The sequence below is a fragment of the Canis lupus genome, chromosome 13 (genome assembly GCF_011100685.1).
Source record: "Canis lupus familiaris isolate Mischka breed German Shepherd chromosome 13, alternate assembly UU_Cfam_GSD_1.0, whole genome shotgun sequence".
Classification (NCBI taxonomy): Eukaryota; Metazoa; Chordata; class Mammalia; order Carnivora; family Canidae; genus Canis; species Canis lupus.
Window position 1 is genome coordinate 31,283,458 of NC_049234.1, and position 21,328 is coordinate 31,304,785.

Consider the following 21,328-nt stretch of genomic DNA (forward strand, 5'->3'; position numbering starts at 1 on the left):
CATGGATGAAGGGAAAAGCGCACCCGCCTTACCTATTCCTCCTTCATACCATACACAGCACCTGCATCTGTGCTCTCGGGCCTGCCCCATATGACACCGGGGATCTGGGGATGGGCCTTAACCCTTAACAGCCCTCCCCACAGCCCTCACAGGGGTCAGGGAAGTGCCAATGACCAGAACACAAGGGGTCAGTGCACCAAGAGTGGGGTATGGGGGGAGCCCTGCTCCCAGCCGGGAGTCCCCAAATCCTCCCCAAGGACGGGATTCTCAGGAAAAACACAGAGAATAAACAGGAAGTAATTGAGCAGAGGGGAAGAAATGGGTCCCAGGTGGAAAAAACAGGTGTGACAGGTATGAATGGCTCATGCTTTACACCTCTGAGTGTGAAGAGACCAGCGTGGGGAGACCCGAGGTGACGGTCACTCCAACTCAGCACGGCTCCCCACAGACCACCATGATGGGCAACAAACTTTTCACAGGCACCCAGGCAGCTGAGTCTAGGTCAGACCTGCTTGTAAGTGACCCATCCGAAGGTACTTGGACATTAAAAGGGAGGAGGGAGATGGGAGTGTGGGGACATGTATCAGAAGACCAGATGAAGGGATAAAATGAAGTGAATAATTACAACAACTGCCCACCGTTAAATAAAGGTAATTGTTTCCCTCAAATTCACTCATACTTTCATCCCCCTTCATTTCCATTTCGTGCAGTTGATATATAATGCTGAGTTTTTAAAACAAACATAAGCAGTTTAAAATTAATCTCCTCTCCAAAATGCATAACCTTACCGGGATGGTTGGTCTTGATGTGCGACTTTATCAGTCGGTCTTCTGAAAAAGACTTTTCACACACTGGACAAGAATAACTCCTTTTATCCTTAACAGAAAGAGAGTGCAATCAATGGAGTGTCTCATTTAACCCTGGGCTCCATGAAAAAACCACCACCATCACCACCACCTCCCCCACCACAGCCACCATTGCCACCGCCGCCACCACAGCTAGACCACAGTGCACCTCTGCAAACACGTGACATGCCGACTGCACCTGGCCCACACACCCGGGGAACTCTGGAGTGTTGGGGAATGGTACTGGCTCCATTTCAGAAGGGAGGGATGGGGCTTACACATGACGGTCCGGTGGAGGTGGGCAGGCCAGCAGAGGGCAGGGCTCCACCTCGAGGTCTACCACACAGACCAGCGGCGCTCCACGACCCGACGAGTATTATGTCCTCCAATGCTCTCTGCGTGGTGTGTGGGGGGTTTCACAGAAGTTATTTTACTGAGACTCACAATCACTTTCAATCGGCAGGCATTATGATGCTCACATTACAGATTAAGAAATGAGGCCAAGTCATTGAGAGGAGGAGCTGGCCTTTGGACCCAAGATGCCCACTCCAGGCTGCTCCTACTATTCCCAAGGCCTGTGTCCCACTGAGGCTGCAGGTAAGGGGTTCGCTCTACACTGCGCCTCGCCTCACAGGTCTGGCTAACTGCCATGCTACACCCCACCACGGGAGCAGCTCTTGTGAATCATAAAGCTAGCTTCTACCCATTTGCCTGTTCCTTCAGCTCATTGTAGGGCTATTTCATATGCCAATTTTCCCCAAAGGGTGGGTGTTATGGGTTAAACTGTGTCCCCTGCAAAATTCATATATTGAAGCTCTAACCCTCAGTAGTACTTCAGGATGAGACCTGAGCTAGAAACAGGGTCATTGCAGATGCAATTAGTGAAGATGAAGTCCTTAGGGGAAACTTAATTCCTATATGACTGGTGTCCTTATTTTAAAAAAAGGAAATTTGGACACAGACATGCATACAGGGGGGATGCCATGTAAATAAGGAGGCAGAAATCCAGGTGATGAATCTGCAAGCCAAGAAACAAAAAGATTGCTGGCAAACACCAGAAGCTAGGAGAGAAGCAAAGAAGAGACTCTCTCTCATGGCCCTCAGGAGGAAGTAACCCTGCTGACACCTTGATCTTGGAATCCTGGCCTCCAGAACTGTGAGACCATAAACATCGTTGTTTATGCCACTTGGCAGTCCAGGGGCTCTAGGCACTAACACAGGTGAGCTGACCAAGGGAAAGGGCTGTAGCTGGACTCTATCTGTGCTACAGGTGATCCACACCTGGGAGAGGCTACCAGACGGCACACAGCTTTGTGTGTGAGTTTGCTCCCACCCTCAGTGTCCCCAATAGGGAAGACAACCAAGTGAGGCAGTGTCGGTACAAACTTACCAAGCAGAGAAACACCCACAATGAGCTTCAAAGTGCAATTGGTATTATTAACAAACTTTACAAGCCCATAAGAAATGCAGGAGCTGTGACTGCAAGGAAAGGTATTGGGCTGTGTGTGTTCTGGAGGATGTTAATAGTCCATGACTGCTTCAATTTATAGAACAAATTCCCACCATTTACTGTCCACCTACCTATTAGGAGCTCAGCATTGCACCAAATACTCCTCATGCCATAGTAAACGAATAAGCCGCCCCAAAATGCAGTCTCCTTATACCAATATATAATAATAGCAACAATAGTGACCATTTCTGAAGAACTTATTCATGCAGAGTGCTGCGCTCTACATACCACACCCCATGAGGCATTTGAGAAGCTGCCCAAGGTCACACTACCTCCCCAAGGGCAGAGGTGGCCATCCAAACTAGACCTCTGTACTCCCGAGTTCCTGCTCCCCTAAGACAGTGACTAGGAGTACAGAATCAGGGCTCCAAGTCCCTAGGTTCAAACCCTGGTTTCACCACTTATTAGCTGGGGGAACTTTGGGCAAGTGACTTCACCTGTCAATGCCCTGGTTTCTTTGTAAAATGGCAATAAAAGTAGCCTCCTTGTTAGGAGGAAAAAAAAGAAATTAAAAACACATAAAGGGGACTTCCAATTTCTAGTCCAGCACGTAAGAATCTCAGAAGTCTCCACTTCATCCTAACAACAAATGAAATGCTGTACAAACTGAAAACACAACAACTCTTCTTAATCTGTAAGAGACAGGAGGTCATAGGCAAACCACTGCCCCGCAAACTGGTTGAAGGCAGAGAATCACAAACTTATTGGAGCAGAAACCCACAAGCAGAAACCCCCCTAAGAACGAGGCCCAGGGCAGGGAAACTAGGACTGGAATTAATGTACTGCTGGAAGCTCACAATAGACAAGTAGAGTTAAAATGTCCAGGGGCATCCACTTTTCTGAGTTTTCTCCCCAGGCACTTGACTTCGCACTACAGTGAATATCAGAGAAAAACCCAGGCTTCACAGGAAGAGGGGAAAAGGAACCATTTCAAAATACCCCAGATCATTCGATTCTTCTTCCCAAGGCCTGCCCCCAGGGGAAACCAGTTACCCGAGCCAAACCTGTTGGGGTATTACCAGAGACTAAGCCACCCAGGGGAAGGGCAATACCCCGACCTGCCCCCTACAGCCTTCCATGTGAGAGAAAGGACATACCCAAACCCAGCCCACTTCAATCATCCTTTCTCACCTAAGAGCACTGGGGGGGAAAAACACTGGTGAAGCTCAGTCCAGGAGCAGAGAGGTTCACTAACAGACTGACACCTAGTCACAGGATTCTAGAATGACCCCCCCCCCCTCACACCCTACCAAAACATTAATAAAGGCCTATTTACAGTAAGTTCCTTGGACCCATTCCTGTCCAGCTATGAAGGAAGAAAAAAAAAAGACACACCAAGAGGCAAAAAAAAAAAAAAACACAGTCTGAAGTGACAGAGCAAGCATCAGAACCAGGCTCGGATATGACAAGGATGCTGGAATTATCAGACTGAGCATTTAAAACTACTCTGACGTGCATGCTCAGGGCTCTACTGGATGAAGTAGACAGCATGCAAGAGGAGATGGGCAATGTAAGCAGAGAGATGAAAATTCTAAGAACCAACAAAGAAATGCTAGAGATCAAATCACTGCAACAGAACAAAGCGTCTGATGGGTGTAGTAGGAGACCAAACACAGCTGAGGAAAGAAGTCCTGAGCTTAGGGATATTTCCAAAGAAACCTCTAAAACTAAAAAGCAGGCAGGAAAGAAGACTGATGAAGACAGAACAGAATATCCAAGGACTGTGGGACAACAGATGGTGTAATGTACACATAATGGGAACATGAGAAGATGAAAGAGATAAAAGAACTGAAGAAATATTTGAAACAATAATATCTGACAATTTCCCTAATAGGATGTCAAACACCAAGACAGATCCAGAGAGCTCAGGGACTACCAAATAGGAGTAATCCCAAATAAACTACACCTATCATGTGCAAACTACAAAAAACCAAAGTTAAAGAAAAAATACTGAAAGAAGCCAGAGATATAAACAAAATAAAACAAAAATCTTATCTATAGAAGAGCAAAGATAAGAACCTAATTTCTCAGAAACCATGTAAACAAGAAGAGAATGGAATGAAGTATTTACAGGGCTAAAAGAAAAAAAAAAAAAAAAAAACACCAACCCAGAATTCTGTACCCTGTAGAAGTATCCTTCAAAAATGGAGAAACAAACTTTCTGAAGCAAACAAAAATTGAAGGAATTTGTTACCAGTAAGATCTGTCTTACAAGAAATATTAAAACAAGATAAAGTCAGAAACTTGATCCACATAAATAAAGTTAGAGTACTGGAGAATGGAGAAGTGAAGGTAAAATAAAAACATTTATTTATCTTAATCTTAATTGATCTAACAGAAAGTTTCTTCAAAATAGTAACACAACAATGTATTCAAAAATGTACGCTTTCTATATACATACACTTGTATATAAGTGATATAAATATCAGCAACGATACAAGGGGTAGGAAGAAGGAATTATGATTATTTTGTTATTACAAGGTACTCACACTATCCATAAAGTGGAACAGTGCCATTTGAAAGTCATCTTTGATTATATGTAAACATATACTGCAAGTTCTAGGGTAACCCCTAGAAAAAGTTAAAAAAAAAAAAAAAGTGTAAGTGATATGCTAAGAGAAGAGAGAAAATGAAATCATATAAAATGCTCAATTAAAACTCCAAACAAGGAGTGCTTGGGTGGCTCAATCGGTTAGTCGTCTGCCTATGGCTCAGGTCATGATCTCAGGGTCGTGGCATCGAGCCCTGAATTGGGCTCTCTGCTCAGGGAGAGTCTGCTTCTCCTTCTCCCTCTGCCCCTCCCCCTGCCTGACCTTGCTCTCTCATTCACTCTCTCAGGTAAATAAATAAAATCTTTAAAAAAATAAAACTACAAGGGATGCCTGGGTGGCTCAGCGGTTGAGCATCTGCCTTCAGCCCAGGGCGTGATCCTGGAGACCCAGGATCGAATCCCACATCAGGCTCCCTGCATGGAGCCTTCTTCTCCCTCTGCCTATGTCTCTGCCTGCCTCTTTCTGTGTCTCTCATAAATAAATAAATAAAATCTTTAAAAAATAAAATAAAACTACAAATGATGGGAAAGAAAAAGATTGGAAGACAAAGGAATAGAGAACATTGACAACAATTAGAAAACACAACAAATATGATAAATATTAATTCCACTATTCACTAATCACTTTGACTATCAATGACCTAAATATTAAAAGACAGGAATTGCCAGACTGGATCAAGGAGCAAGATGCAACTATATGTGGGCTGTAAGAAACCCACTTTAAAGACATATGCAGATTAAAAGGAGATGATACCAGGCTAACACTAATCAAAAGAAAGGGAGGTAGCTTTATTAATTTCAAGCAGAACAGACTTCAAGGACAGTTATCGGTGACAAAAAGGGGCATTACATAATGTTGAAGGGGTTAACTCTCCAAGAAGACATAATAATCTTTAACATATACGCATCTAACAAGAGTTGAAAAGTATGAGGCAAAAACTAGAATGGCAAGGAAAAATTAGATGAGGCCCCTACTTTAGCTGGAGGCTTCAAGACCCCTCTACCAGAAACGGACAGATCCAACGGGCAGAAAATGTGTAAGGACACAGTTGAACTCAACAACACCATCAGGGGATCCCTGGGTGGCGCAGTGGTTTAGCGCCTGCCTTTGGCCCAGGGCGCGATCCCGGAGACCCGGGATCGAATCCCACGTCGGGCTCCCAGTGCATGGAGCCTGCTTCTCCCTCTGCCTATGTCTCTGCCTCTCTCTCTCTCTCACTGTGTGCCTATCATAAATAAATAAAATAAAATAAATTAAAAAAAAAAAAAACACCATCAGTCAACTGGGTATAATTGACATCTACAGACTACTACATCCAACAATGGAAGAATAGACATCCTCAAGATCATGCAGAACATTCTGGGCCATAAAACAGGCCTCAACAACTTGAAAAGAATAGGTTCTGTGTACCCACAGAAGGTACAACACCAAGAGCGACCTCTAATGTGAACTCTGGGCTCTGGGCATTACTTGTGTCAGTTCGGTGACTGTCACAAAGGTACCACTGTGGTGCGGGATGTCAACAGTGGGGCAGGTTGCATGTGTTTGGGGATGGTGAAATCTCTATACTTCCTGCTCAATTTGCAGTGAACCTAAAGCTGTTCTAAAAAATAAAGTTTATTAAGAGACAACACACACAAAGTACTTAGAATGGAGCCGGGCCTCTGGTAGGCACTCAATAAATCTGAAAGATGTTGCTGCTGTTGCTGTGGCGTTATTACTAATGCAACTTGGCCTCAGATAACAGACCTTGTGGGTTAACGCACCCTAGGAATCTCCAACACGGGGTTCTGAGTAAGTACCCTTCAAATTGCTTTATGGATTAGATGCTGCTGTTGCAGAACATCTCCAGAGAGGCTATTCCCTGGAGCACACTTAGGAGAAGGGTACTCAGTATTTAAAAACAAAAACAAAACCTAACAAAAGTCCCTCGGAACCACCAACAGTCTGGCTGCATGCCCCACAAAATATCTGGGTTCCAAGAGATGCCTGCCAAGCTCAGGTGTCCAAGGGGTCCAGGGAGCTATTGTGAAACTGTCCTGAGCTTTGCGCCCAGGCGATGCTGCAGATTTCCACCCAGGCTACGGTAGGCTCTGGGCGCCCATCACTGTCCTCCTTTGCCCTTGACCCTTCCAGGTCACCCCATCACTCCCTGAGTCTGCATGCAGGAACAGGTACTCACAGACCATTTCTGAAAGATGCCCTGGACCTGGCTGGGCATCCTGGAGGAGGCCTGTGACCACCCCCAGCTGCCCCCAGTGCCCTCGTCAGCAGAGATGATGGAGGCGTTCAGCAGGGCTTTGAAGGAGTTTACAGTCATCCCCCCGGAGTCCTTGCTATTTGATTTTTTTTTTTCTTTTAATCTCTGATAGTCTGAAAGCAATTTATCTTACAGCTTATCAGGGCCCCTCATTTCTTGATGCCTTTGAAGACTGTCAGAAGGACACAGGCGGTGGGACACAGGCGGTAGGAGGAGGGGGGGCTCTTAGGATTCTTTTTTTTTTTTTTTTCCTCAAGCCCCAGTTCCGTACCGGAGATGAAAACCCAAAGTGACACAGCAAACTTAAAAAGAGTGGTTGTTAAAAGAGTTCCTGGCAGAGGCGGAGAGCAAGGGGCCTGCACGGTAATGACAATCAAGGAGCCCAGCCCTCGGAATTTGTTTGCTCCGGTGGAAATGGTCTTCAAAGCTACAAAGGACCCTTTGAAAGAAGAAAGGCCTCGGCAGGAGTGTGTGGCCTCAGCATGGGATGCAGGCGTCGCCCCAGGACTCAGGCTCAAGCCCCCACTCTCTATCCTGGATGGACTCTGCCTTGGTCTACTGCTCTAGAGCAGGTGCCTTGGCCCCCAGAGCAACGGGGCAGCTCTCAAGTCTAAAACCAGCAGCAGGTGGACGATATCAAAGCTGCCCCCTGCACCAAGTGTATTAACTATCACATAAGTACTACTCCTACAAAATCTGTGACCTCAAGTTTAGGAAATTAGATGGGAGATTCCACGCTCAACAATGTGTCAGGAATAAAAGCCTAGTTATGGTGTCTGTTGTAACCATTCATTCCTCAGACCTTCCAAGGGCCCCTGTGATGTGCCAGGGACTGCACCGAGGACAGAGGTATGAGACAGCGACCCTGCCCTCAAAGGGCCCAGGGAGCCAGCAAGAGCCGCCAACACACAGAGGCACAAACTGTGACAAAGGCAGAAAAGGTGACACTAAAGTTGTGACTGAGGGACACCTGGGTGGCTCAGCGGTTGAGTGTCTGCCTTCCGCTCACTTCGTGATCCCGGGGTCCAAGGATCGAGTCCCCCATTGGGCTCCCTGCAGGGAGCCTGCTTCTCCCTCTGCCTGTGTGTCTGCCTCTCTCTGTGTCTCTCATGAATAAATAAATAAAATCTTTAAAAATAAATAAAGTTGTGACTGGTTTGAACAAGGTAGAAACAAGCCCCACCCACCCCGGCAAGAAAAGAAAGAACAGCCCCAAATGGGTTGCATTTGGGATTTTGTCTCAAGGATCCTCCTGTCCACTGAAAACATTGTTTTGCCAGCCGTGCCCCTTTGATCCTAGACCTCCGCTTGGCTCACGGGAAGCTGCACTGTATACACAGGAAGCTCTGGGAGCCCGAGGTCTCCTGCACCAAGAACACACACCCAGAACAGGGCGACACAGAAACAAACGGGTCTGTGACCACGGAGGAAAAGACCATCCTCTCTCATAGCTCTTAGAAAAGAAAAACCCTGCATCCAATCACTTTAATTCAACCACTTTTTTCTCCACTTAAAAAACAAAACAAAACAAAACAAAACAAAAACCAGACAAACCCATTTCTTTCCAGAAAGATATTGGAGGTAGTCCCTTCTACTTTCTCTGTGCTTTGTGGGCAATACATTAGTTTATATCCAGCAAGCACATGCTACAATGTTTTAAACGTGTGTGCCCTTATGACCAAAACCAGAGCAAAGCAAACATTTTTCAAAGACAGGGACCAAGCACTAATTAGAAATATGTATTGAGAGGCCATGGTGCCCTGGAAGGATGGATGCCTCCTCCACGCCCCCACTCCTACCAACCCCCCACCCCCGCTACTGCTAATTAGGACGAGCTAGCTCAGACCAGCCGCTCCCCTGTGCACCCGGACCTGTGTTGGGCCCCTCACAAACATCATCTCACTAAATTCCCACAGCGACCCAGGAGACACTTTACAGACTAGGTATCAGAGAGGTTAGAAAGTGGGGCACCTGGGTGGCTCAGTGGTTGAGGGTCTCCCTTTGGCTCAGGTCATGATCCCGGAGTCCCGGGATCGAATCCCACATTGGGCTCCCTGTAGGGAGTCTGCTTCTCCTTCTGCCTGTGTCTCTGCCTCTCTCTGTGTCTCTCATGAATCAATAAATAAAATCTTAAATAAAAAAGAGAGAGAGGTTAGGAAGTGAAGCCACATCCTGTGAGTGGTAGAGTCAGCATGTGACACCAAAAAGTGCCCATTCCCCAGTGCGGGCTGGTACTGCTCCAAGGGCCCCTGGATGGGCTGGTTACCTGCGAGGTTGTCTTAGAAGAAACACAAGCTGGAGACAAAGGGAAAGACTGACATACCATGAACATCTACCCTATGCTCCATTTCCTGTCATTTCAAACATGCCTACGGGGGGGGGACTCTAGGGGAAGATTCCCTGGTCCCCCTCAAATTACAGTGGAGGCATGAGCCCAGCAACCTCTCACCCCATGTGATTGTGATTCAGGACATCATGAATTACATCAACTGGGTTGTTAACTTATAAACTTATTTAGTGGGACATCTGACACCGCCATCTGGGACACCCAAGGACACACACTGATAAAGAAACATATTGAAACATGGAAATGGGGGCACCTCGATGGCTCAGTCGGTGATCTCAGGGCCGTGAGATCGAGCCCCACATTGGGCTCTGCGCAGATCGTGGAGTTTGCTTGAGATTCTCTCTCCCTTTGCCACCACCACACTGTCCCCGCCCCCCGCTCTTGCTCTCTCTAAAATAAATAAATCTTAAAAATAAATAAATAAATAAATAAATAAATAAATAAATAAATAAATAAATCTTGAAGAATGGAAACAAAGGTCTCAGAAAACAATACTTAACCTCGGGTAGGGGTGCCTAATGCTAGTTATTTCTATTTTATTCTATGGTATTTCGTTTTTAAGATACATTTACTGGTTGTGACCCACTAAACCATTTCACAGACCATGACCCAGGGACTGCAAAAACTGATCCAGGTGTGCCACACATTTTCTAGTCTATACACCACGACCTTGAGAGGCCAGAGATGGTACCAAATTCTCAGGTTACAAATGAGAATACAGAGGCTCAGCAAATGACCAAGATCACGGAGGTGAATATGGGATCTAAGCTACAGGACCCTAGATCCCAAAGCCCCTGGCACCACACGTGTTCCCTCCAGCCTCCCCTGCACAAACTCTGCACGGTGCTTTAAAAAGTGGGCTTGCGCCAGCAACATCCTTAACTACCACCCTTGGCTGGTTCTCCACATTTCCTTGATGTTAATACAGCCTTGACTGTAAGTCCCACCACCTGGTTCCTCCTGCGAGGATGTGGCGAGGGAGACCATAGTAAATGTACTCACGCCTTCCGATCACTGGGTGCATCAGTAGCGAAGAAATGGTTAGGAGTCACAGAAATAGGAACTTAACCAAATTATCCCAGGGTCCTAGAGCAGCCAGAACGGACCTGGATGGAGGCCCATGTGGGGTGGGGCAGGGGTTCAATTTAAAATTTCCTTAGTTTTGCCCTGCATGGGAATCTGAGTTGTAATCAGGCAAGTGTTGACTCAGAGTCCAACCAGACTTTTAACACACCCGGCCCATCTCTCTGGGTCACAGCTAAGGGAATCAAGCCCCAGGCTGACCCCTGATGCGAGGTCACAACAGCACCGCTCTCCCAAGCAAGGGAGACCCTTCCCTGACCAGAGTCCTCAGCTCAGCACCTTTACGTCATGAAGCTCATTTGTGCTATCTCGCGGGACCCTCACCGAGACCCTGAGGAAGCAGGGTATATACTCACTCTGCCGTTACAGATAAATCACATGATTCCCTTTCCACAAAATCCCCGGCCAGGCCAATCCATTGAACCTAGAAAGCAGATTAGTGGGTGCCAGGGGCTCGGGGAGGGAAAATAAGAAACATGGGGATTCCCGGGTGGCTCAGCAGTTTAGCGCCTGCCTTTAGCCCAGAGTGTGATCCTGGAGTCCTGGGATCGAGTCCTACGTTGGGCTCCCTGCAGGGAGCCTGCTTCTCCCTCTTCCTCTCTCTCTCTCTCTCTCATGAATAAATAAATAAAATCTTAAAGAAAAATAATAAATGCTAGCTCACAGAAGATCTCCTCACCAGGTCAACATTTCCCTGGTAACTGTGACTTTATTCCAGAAATAATTTACAGGCTCAAAAGATAAATGTTGTCTAAGCTTGAAATACTGGAACCTGTTTTCATAAACGATGCCACCTTGCTACACTGGCAGTACAGTCCGCGTGTTTCATGGAAAATGCTTTCAGTATTCTGGGGTAAATACAAAAGGCTTCCCCTCGGTGTGCCCACCTCGTCTGCCGGGAGCTCCCCTCCTTGCCTCTCCCTTGGCCAAATCCTACTCATCAAGCGCAGAACCCCTCCTCCAGGCAGCCCTCCTTACCCCAACCAGGACCTCTCCAGGCAGTTGTGGGAGGGCAAGAGCACTTTGTGTTGGCCTCACTTACTCTCCCTCATTGCCCTATTGCTATTACTATTCTCTTGTCTCTCCCCCCACGAAACAGGGCACCTTGAAGGCAGACAAGGGGTCTTACTCGTGTACTCGTGTCTGAAATCCCAATGCCTGGCACACCCTCTAGCCTGTGTCAGCGAGCTTCAGGGCCACAACAGCACGTTTTCACCTTTAAAAGCGTCTCTCTGCAAATATCAGGGAGGGAAAAGACTGAAATCAAACTTTAACAACTTCTAAGAAAACGTGAGTGTTGATGACAATCAGGATAGCACCCTGTGTTTATAAGGTCAACAGAGTCACACTCCCTTATTCCCACTCTGCTCTTGTGGGAACTTCCAGGGACGTGTCATTAGTGCAGCACAAGCCAGAGCACAGCAAGTATCCACACAGCCCCTGCTCTCATGGCACAAAGCCTACCTGCACCACATTCCTCCCAAAGGTGTGCAAGTGTCCAGGACACCCGCCAGAAGGCGTGGCAGACGTTCAGGACTGTCTGCCCTGACCAACGGGCCGACCGGGGGCCAGTTACCCAATGACTGCACTGAAGGCTCCTGATCCACCCTGTGGAGGAAACACTCCCCCTCGTGGAGGTGGTATAAGAATAGGACACGGGGGCCTGGACCACAGGATGAAAACAGACATCGTCACCCCTTTTCCCCAACACGCCTTCTTAAGTGTCAACACTGGAGATAGAAGCCTCCCTGAAGGAAGGTTCACAACCGTAGAAAGTTGAAAAGAGAAGCTTCTTTAAATGCCAGTTTATCAAGATAAATGAAAGCATATGACATTGGGCTTAAGATCTTATGACACGTCTCTGATGGGCCCTACTGACCACAAGGACCAGGGACGTGGCTAGGCGGCCAAGCGCTGGTGTCCAGAGGCAAGAAGATGCCTGAACTGGACCTGAGTCCCTCTGACACATGCAACGGGCAAGGAAACCGGGTATGGGCAAAACAGGTGGTCCCGACACTGAAATGCTCTTTTACAACTTCCTCTTCTGTGTCAGCTGTCAGCCTCTGTTTCCAAGTCTCTCAATGCAGAGCATCAAGTCCCCAAACATAGAATAACTAACAGTAATTACAACAGTCAGGTGGCATTCTGCACCTACTCCACATCAGGCATTGTTCTGGGACATTTATGCACATTTTCTCACCTCACCCTCCCAAGAATGGGTACACTGAGGCACGGGGCAGGTACATGGCTCCTCCTGAAGTCAGATGCATGGCACACGGAGGGAGACAGGGGGAAAACCCACAGTCTGGTTCCTGGTCTTACCTGCTACACTGCAAGGCTGCCCCCAGCACCCTGTCCTCACGTCAGCCTCACTCCCTCTTGACTTCATTGTAATGAAGTTTCCCCCCCGCTGAGACAGTATTGGGAGCACGACCAAGCTGACAGCAATTCTGTAGGGAAACAGGAAGAGCACGCCTTCGTGCTCTACTCAGAAGGAGAGAAACGTGTGCGAAGAGGTACCAGGTGACATGCAGCAGCCGGCACACGTTCAACAACACAACACTGAGCCCAGTTCCAGTTCTTGCCATAGAACATTCCATCTTATCCTCCCAGTAACCCGAGGGGATCTATCTACATATACATGTGTGCACACATGTGCATTGTGTCTGCAGGCATGTAAAATAAGTGTACACACTCATCTGTACATGTGTATAGAATACACTTGCGTGTGTCTATGCATATCTGTGTGTATACACACGTGTGTGCGTAGAAGACAGATATATGCTTTTTAATAGATATTTCATACAAGAGGCTACCAAGTCTCAGAAAGGACGAGTGACTTGCCCCAACATCCACAGCCTGTGAGAGTGCTGGAGACGGTGTCGGACCCCAAGCATCCAACCCCAAAGCATGTGTCCTGACCTACCCCCTGCACCTACAACACCCTGACTTCACCCGTAGTGACAAACAGCCCCAGCGTGAGTGATTTCCGTGCCAGAACACAGTGGGAGCACATCAAGTTGCCGAAGAAGCCTCTTGCTGTGCTCTCTGTGGTATAAAAAGGAATGCCATTAAAGCAGAACCACACCTGGGGCCAGCTGGGCCTCCTTACAACCTGAAGAAGGCTCAAATCACACTCAGGTGGTGGCCCCTTGAGTGACGTGAGAATTTGCAAAAAGAAATAGTCATTCATTGTGTTACATCATCTTCCATCAAAGAATTAAGCAAGTTTTACCATTATGAATATTAACAGCATCTTGGATTAAATTATCAATTTTTTTTTTTTAAAGTAAATGTGCTCCACCATCTATCGCAGAGAGTCAACAATCACCACACAACAGTACGAGAGCGGTCATGATCATTTGCTGCCCTTTCCTGGCTGACCAAACAGTGTCTACTGCTTTGACAGGCACTATGGAATCTAACCCCCACACCGTGAGCGGCAGCTCTTACCACGAGTACCTCTCTTACTAATACCTCGTTGGAATGCCCTCTAAGAAATCCTTGCTTGCTTCCTACTCTGCAGATCCTCCAATAGTTTCTCTCTGACGCTGGAAAAATTTGCACAGAAGGTGTATTTGTTTCAACCGAGTCATTCTGCGACACCTGGGTCTCTCCCTGCGAAAGGAACCCCGGGGGCGAAGGCTTTGGGGAAGGGAGAAGTGTGCCACGGGATGGATGTTTGCTCGCACAAATAGGCTCCTGGGAAGCAGGACGCAGCGAAGGGTGCAAAGGTGAGAAGCGGTGAGCACCCGGGGCGGATGGTGCAGCCGCTCGGGCTTGCTACTTACCAGCTCCGTGTGAGCTTTCAGATGTGCCTGCAGCTTGTATTTATCTGGAGTGTTGTAGTCGCAGCCGTCGGTGGGACACTTCAGCAAGATGTTGCTGTGCTTCTGAATAACGTGGCGCTTGAGGCAATTCTTGGTGATGGAGGAGTACTGGCACTGAGAACAGTGGTGCAGGTGCTCCCGCGTGTGCGTGCGCACGTGCATGTCAAAGTGCACCTGGTACCAAAAAAGTTTGCCTAAAACAACACCGTCACGTGAGAACAAGGAAGTTTCTTTTACACCGAATTTGATTTTCTCGTTATTTTTTTTCCCCCTATAATGTGTAGCACTGTCTCTGGCCTGTCCAGGTCACCCTTCGCCCTTTCCTCATTTCTGTCTGGAAATTACCTTTCAAAGGTGGGAGGGAGGAGACCTGAAGGGCGCTGCTATGTCTGCATGGTGTCAGAGCTGGGAGAGCAGGGAACAAATATTTCCTGAGGACCAATGACAGTGCCAAATATGACTGTGCACATGCATAAGTCAGAGTCTCTAAGCTCTGCTGAGCCCCCGGGGCCAGCGCAGGGCATCCTGCTCCCGGTGCTGCCAGCAACCCAGGAGATGCAGAGGCCACACATGCTTGCCCTGCACGCTGCGAGGGCTCTATGCGGGGCTCCCCACCAAGAGCTGCGCTGACCACATGGCCACAAGTTATGCTATTCTTCACATGTGCCGTGTGCTCGTAACAATTCCCATTAGCTCCAGTTCTGGCAGAGGTCCTGGGATAAAGTTCTGTGTGTGCCTGACCATGCCAGTGCGGCTAACTGCCTGTCTCCACAGAGGCTCCACGTGCTAACCTCTAACGCAGGGGGCCACCTGTTGCTATCTACAAATGATGAAGGACAGCTCATTCAGAAGTGGTTTTTTTGCAGACATGAGCTCCCATCAGACACGAGGGGACCCAAAGCAAGCTGGGGATGGGTGGGGCTGCTGGAACCAGAGCTCAACCAGCTGCTTGCCCAGCGCTGCCTCTCCTTACCACAGTATTCACACTCCAGGTCCCCATACACCTTCCGGATCCTCTCGCACAGACCGGTGTTCATCCGTCTCTTCTGTAAACCGTCCAGGATCTTCATGAATGCGCTGATGCCGGCCCGGTGCTCGGAGGCAGGTGCGCACGAGTCAGGCTGGGGCAGGGCCACGTCCCCTCCATCCGCTGCCAGCGCAGGGTCTGAGGCCTCAGCTGCGTCTGAGCCGAGGCACCTACCAGGATCTGGTCCCTCAGATGGGAGGGCAGCCCCTTCCTGCCCCGACCCCGGCGGGCTCTCGGCACCCTGAGTCTCCTGGTTTGCCTCCGTGCTTCTGGCCTCAGGCTGCAGTGGTGTGACTTCTTCGCCCTGAGTCTGGGAGGAGGCTCCGTGCGGGGCATCCAAGGTGTCCTCGGGAGCAGTGCGAGCCTCCGAGGAGGAGGTATCACTCTTTAACAAAAACCCATCGGAAACCACTGCATGTGAATGCGGGTCCGAGGAGTCCACAGTGGCTTCCGACTCGCAGGGTGACAGGGCAGCACTTTGGGGCTGGGGGGTGGCTGCGTGCACAGGTGGGGCAGGCTCTCCCACAGAGGCCTCGGGCTCCTTCTGTCCCTCCTCAGGCTGGGCATCTGCAGGGCAGGTGGCCTCCTTGGGCGCATTCACCCCCTGGCACACAAACTCCTCCTCTGCCAGCTGCAGCTGGCCCCCCAAGGCTTCTTGCTGGATGTCCCCGCCAGGCTCCAGGAGGCAGAAGCTCTGGTTGATGGAGCTGGTGAAGAGCCCAGTCTCCTGTGCAGCCCCATGGGCCTCACGGATGTGGGAGCGCAGCCTGATGGAACTGACAAACTTCTTGAGGCATATGGCACAGACGTACACGAAGGGGTGCTTCCTGACGTGTAGCTCCAGCGCCTGGTACTTGGTGGCCCCGTGGCCACAGAGCTCACAGGCAAAGGGCCACTTGTCCCCGTGCACCAGCATGTGACGGTCGCGGTCCAGCTCGTTCTTGAACTTGCGCTCGCAGATGTGGCAGTCGTAAAGCAGCTGCCGCTTGCCCTCCCTGGTCATCAAGCAAAGCTCGTCCAAGGCCTCCTTGACCTTCTGGTCCTGGGGGTCGTGCGCATCTCGGATGTGCTTGATGAGGTTCTTGACATCGGAGTACTTCTTCTTGCAGAAGCGGCAGTGCTGCTTGATCTTCTTGTGCACGCGCTCAACGTGCACTTTGAGATGCCCTTTGCTCAGGCAGGTGAAAGAGCAGTAGTCGCAGGCGAACTTCTCGCCGGTGTGTTTCCGCAAGTGCACGTTCAGGTTGGCCTTGATGGCGCTGGCGTAGCTGCAGTGGGAGCACTTGTAGGGCTTCTCGTTGGTATGGATCCTCAGGTGGGCCTGCAGTGAGTGCTTGAACTTGAAGACCTTGTTGCAGTACTCACATGTGAAGATCTTGAGTTGGGTGGGCCCTAGCCTAGAAAGAGACAACAGCACGGTTGTTACAGGTGGAGGCACAGCACCTCCCCAAGGACCTTCAGTTCCTCTGTAGGAACCAGATACCAAAGGCTCACGGTAAACGAAATGGCACTGAGCAGGACCGCAGGGCCGAGTATAGGTCCCTGTTCCTCAGGGCCTCACCGTGTTGGGCAGCGTGGGGAGGAGACAGGTCGGCACACGCTTGCACGACAGCATGGTCAGTGGTGACAGGAACACAGGATGGGGGGAGAGGGAGAAAGAGGGAGAGAGAGACACATCTAACCAGGACCGAGGTAGAAGAGAGACTTGCTGAAGAGGAGATGTCTGAGCCCAAGGCTTACAGAAGGAGAGGGAGGCAAGAGGAGAAAGAGGACGGAGGATATGTCATTCACACCGCACAGGACAACCAGCTGTGCCCCAAGGCCGACCTGGATGTATTCCGGCTACGCAACTGGTTGTCCCGGAATGAGCTCCATCAGCTCCACCAGATTAGATACAATCTGCCTGGGTTTTTGTTTTGTTTTCTGTTTTTCAATTTTATTTATTTGACAGAGAGAGAGAGAGAGAGAGAGAGAGAGAGAGCGCAGGTGCACAAGCAGAGGAAATGGAGAAGCAGGCTCCCCCCTCAGCAGGGAGCCCAATGCCATGCGGGGTTCAATCCCAGGACCCTGGGATTATGACCTGAGCTGAAGTCAGACACTCAATCAACTGAGCCACCCAGGTGCCCCTGCCTAGGTTTGTTCAACAGCTGCAACAATCCACACATGCCTGCTCATTCAACCAGCTGTCGCGGGCAGGGAGGACCCGTTGCCACCACTCATCAGTGAAAGACCCGCATCCCCGAGTCCTAACAGGGCAAGTGCACTGGCCTGACTGGGGAGCTGGCCGTCATGAGCTGAGCTCCATGTCTGCCCTTCTGGCAATGAAGGGTCTGCCCATGGGCACAGGTGGCACAGCAAGTGCTCAGCTGAGAGGGCATGCGTGGGCCTGGCTAGCAGCAGTCAAAGAATGGGGGGGGAGGGTGGTGGAATGTCAAGGCCTAGGAACGGGAAGCTGTGTGTTGATGTGCCTCACGCTATGTCCCCCACAACTCCATCAGTAACAGAGCTGACATTCCCGTCTCCATCGTCCTGATCCTTCACCATGGCTAGTTCAAGCGCTCACATGAGAAAAGACAGCTGCTGTTCAACTGTCACGTATTAGTGACTGTCGTTCATGAATACCTGCCAATCCATTTCAGGCACTGTGGCAGATTTTGTGTATGTGATGGAGAATAAAAACATGGTCTGCTTCATGGATCCTTCTCTTTCAATATGGCAACATGTATGCGATGGTCTTAACAGCTAGTGATTACTGAGTATGTGGTACGCCAAGCCCTATGCTAAATACTTACTCCCAACCCTATTGTTATAGCCACTGTATAGATGACAAAACAGAGTCTCTGCCCATGGTCATACAATTAGTGAGTGGACTGAGCCTCTAGAGCCTGCAAACATCACACCCATGCCTCCCTTCCCCAGTGTGACCCCACACATGGAGAAGGCCCTCTGCCTGAGGCTCCCAGTGCTACTGGAACAGCTCTACCTTGTTTCTGAAATCAGTGAACGACAGTCACCCAAGTACTACAGCAGGCAGCAGGGACCGGAATTGGCAGATGAGCGGGACAAGCAGGTGATGCTTCCTCTCCTCCATAATCATTCCCTCTAGACCTATGTCCAGGTTGTCCCCAAATGTCCCCTAAGGTCCTCAGAAACACTGACAAGCATTTACTGCTGTTAATCAGACACCATTATGCTGTATCCACTGTAACTGCAAAGTCTACATTTATGGAAACTATCTATATAACTATGTTTGATCAACACAGGTTGCCTTGTCTTTAAATTAAAAATATTCAAATCGACTGTAGTTCATAAACACCAGAGGGTACCATTCACATAATGTAATTAAAATATTCAAATCTGAAAGTCAGTACTATGCCTGCATGCTAAACCCAAGGCTAATTTCAGGAAACTAATTTGGATCTTTCTCAAATGACAAAGAAATCCAGAAGGTGATAGATTTTATTGGTGTAAAGAACACTGGAGAAAAGAAACCCTGGATTCAGAACGTTAATTAAATAAACAAATCACAGTATTTTCTCCCCTAATGCAAGGTCTAAATGGTCTTAGGAGAATCTTTTGCTCTGATTTTTTTGTTTTGTTTTCTTACACAAATACCTGATAAAGCCCTCAGTGCCCTCTTCCCGCCAAGGGTCATGAATCTGATGAAGACGCTAAGCAGCCTACAGCTGACTCAAGCTCAAGCCTTGCTCGCTACGACTGTGAACGGACACTCAGAGCTGCAATGCCCACATGACTGCTGATCAGTTATTTCACTCCAAGTGTTCCCCTGCAGGAGGGCCACCCTCGCCGCTGTGTTTTAGAACATGATCACACAGAGCTCTTAAAGGTCAGACCCCTTGATCTGGTTATTCCACGTCTGGGAATCTACTGAAAGAACGAATGCAAAACTGCACCAAAGGTGCTCCCTACAGGACTTTTCACAACAGGTGAGTGTGGAATGCTGCTGGAAGGTCCCAACATAAGGAACTAGCTTGTTGGCACATTTATTTTTTTTTTTCCTTCTTTCACTCATTCAAAAAAAGTACTCCAGGCCCTGAGGACACAACAGGGACAAATGCAAACACATCTCGTGCTCTCCTGGAGCGCACTTTCTGGGGGAAGGGATGGGCCGGACTTACAACCAGAGAAATGAGCAGGTAAGGACCACCAGCTCCCTGCAGTGATGGAGAAAGGCAGGATGCTCCAGGAGCCCAGATCAGGGCCGACTGATCAGTCTAGGGGGCAGGGCAGGCTGTCCTGAGCACTGGACACTTGAGCAGACAGCTAGCTGGAGGATAAACAGGAGTTAAGCAAGCCAGGGAAAGGGGAGGCATCCAAAATGAGGAAGAGGCACCTGCAAGACCAGATCAAGGAAGTACAAAGAGCGTCAGAGCGCCTGCTGGAGCCCAGAGACCATGGGGAGCAAAGGAGGAGACATGGCTGGAGCAGTGGCAGCCCCAGAAGGCCCCGCAGGCCAAGTTCTCCTACCACCCGTGAGGACCTGAAGGGTGCAGTCAGATGGCATTTTACCAAATCTCCTTGGCTGCACTGTGAAGAACTGAGCAGATTACAGAGCATCCTCATCACGACCTAACGTGTACTACAGTAATTTGTGAATAATCTGAGTAACAGAGGAAATCAAGTACAATGAGATGAGGTATTAAGAGCAAGATACAAAATTGCAGTAGAAAAATAGAAAGTCAATTTTATAAACTATGTGGGCTGAAAAGAGGCTGAAAGGAAATACATTAAATATATTAACAGTGGGCAGCCTGGGTGGCTCAGCGGTTTGGCGCTGCCTTCAGCCCGGGGTGTAATCCCGGGGTCCTGGGATCAAGTCCCACATCGGGCTCCCTGCATGGAGCCTGCTTCTCCTCTGCCTGTGTCTCTGCCTCTCTGTTTCTCTCTGTGTATTCTTTCATGAATAAATAAATAAAATATTTTTTAAAAAATTTACAGTGGTTATAATATCACGGTAGTGATCTTACAGATGATGCTTGTCCTTCAAGTTTTCTGGACTTCCCAATTTTCTATGCAATCTGTCTGTGTCATATTTGTGTGAGAATCTCTCTGATACGTTGATGTAACCTAGAAGTCTGTATCTGTATTTTTTTCAAAACAAAATCGTCATGCAAAGAAAGTCTCTTTCCTATTTTGTAGTTTGTACTATAAATATTAATAGAATACATGACAGGGATCCCTGGGTGGCGCAGCGGTTTGGCGCCTGCCTTTGGCCCAGGGCGCGATCCTGGAGACCCGGGATCGAATCCCACGTCGGGCTCCCGGTGCATGGAGCCTGCTTCTCCCTCTGCCTGTGTCTCTGCCTCTCTCTCTCTCACTGTGTGCCTATCATAAATAAATAAAAATTAAAAAAATTAAAAAAAAAAAATAGAATACATGACAAATGGAATACAGCCTAAACCTGCTGTTTAAACATTGTGTCCATTTGCCTATTAATTAGATGACCAGTTAGCTGAACCCCTCCCCAGCAGACCTCAAAATCCTGTGCAGGTAGGTAAAAGTCTACAAATCAACTTGAGACCAGAATGATCTTCAAATTTAATTCTGTGACAGTTTTGCCAAAGGAATGAGTATTTTTACAACCTCGTCAATAAATTCAGTTGCTCATAGCTGTAAGGATACAGGACCGAGGCTACAAATTAATGAAGCATCCCACGACATCATGCTCATATGTTTTGTCATTTATTCTCACCACTAAACAAAGTCAGATTGTACTGGAGGCGATCTTACGGCTGGCAAAATGGAGGCTGAGAGGCAAACCCACTTGTGTCAAATACAATGGAGTAAAAGCTTCATCCAGACAACAGCTATATCCATCCTGTTCTCTCTCCTTCCCAATGCCTGCGTCATAAT

General features: G+C 48.6%; 1 protein-coding gene across 7 annotated transcripts in view; it reads right to left on the bottom strand.

Annotated features, from left to right (window-relative positions):
- The window catches only part of ZFAT (zinc finger and AT-hook domain containing), a 190,268-nt gene that overhangs the window by 96,212 nt on the left and 72,728 nt on the right, over positions 1-21,328 (bottom strand). For 6 of the 7 annotated variants that reach the window (XM_038555582.1, XM_038555584.1, XM_038555581.1 and 3 more), the window contains 3 exons: positions 15,401-16,851; positions 14,389-14,621; positions 789-876 (listed from right to left, as the gene is read on the bottom strand). In XM_038555582.1, coding sequence (XP_038411510.1) covers positions 789-876; positions 14,389-14,621; positions 15,401-16,851 — 1,772 coding nt within the window. The remainder of the gene's footprint in view (positions 1-788; positions 877-14,388; positions 14,622-15,400; positions 16,852-21,328) is intronic. The other variant, XM_038555586.1, reaches the window with a different exon arrangement.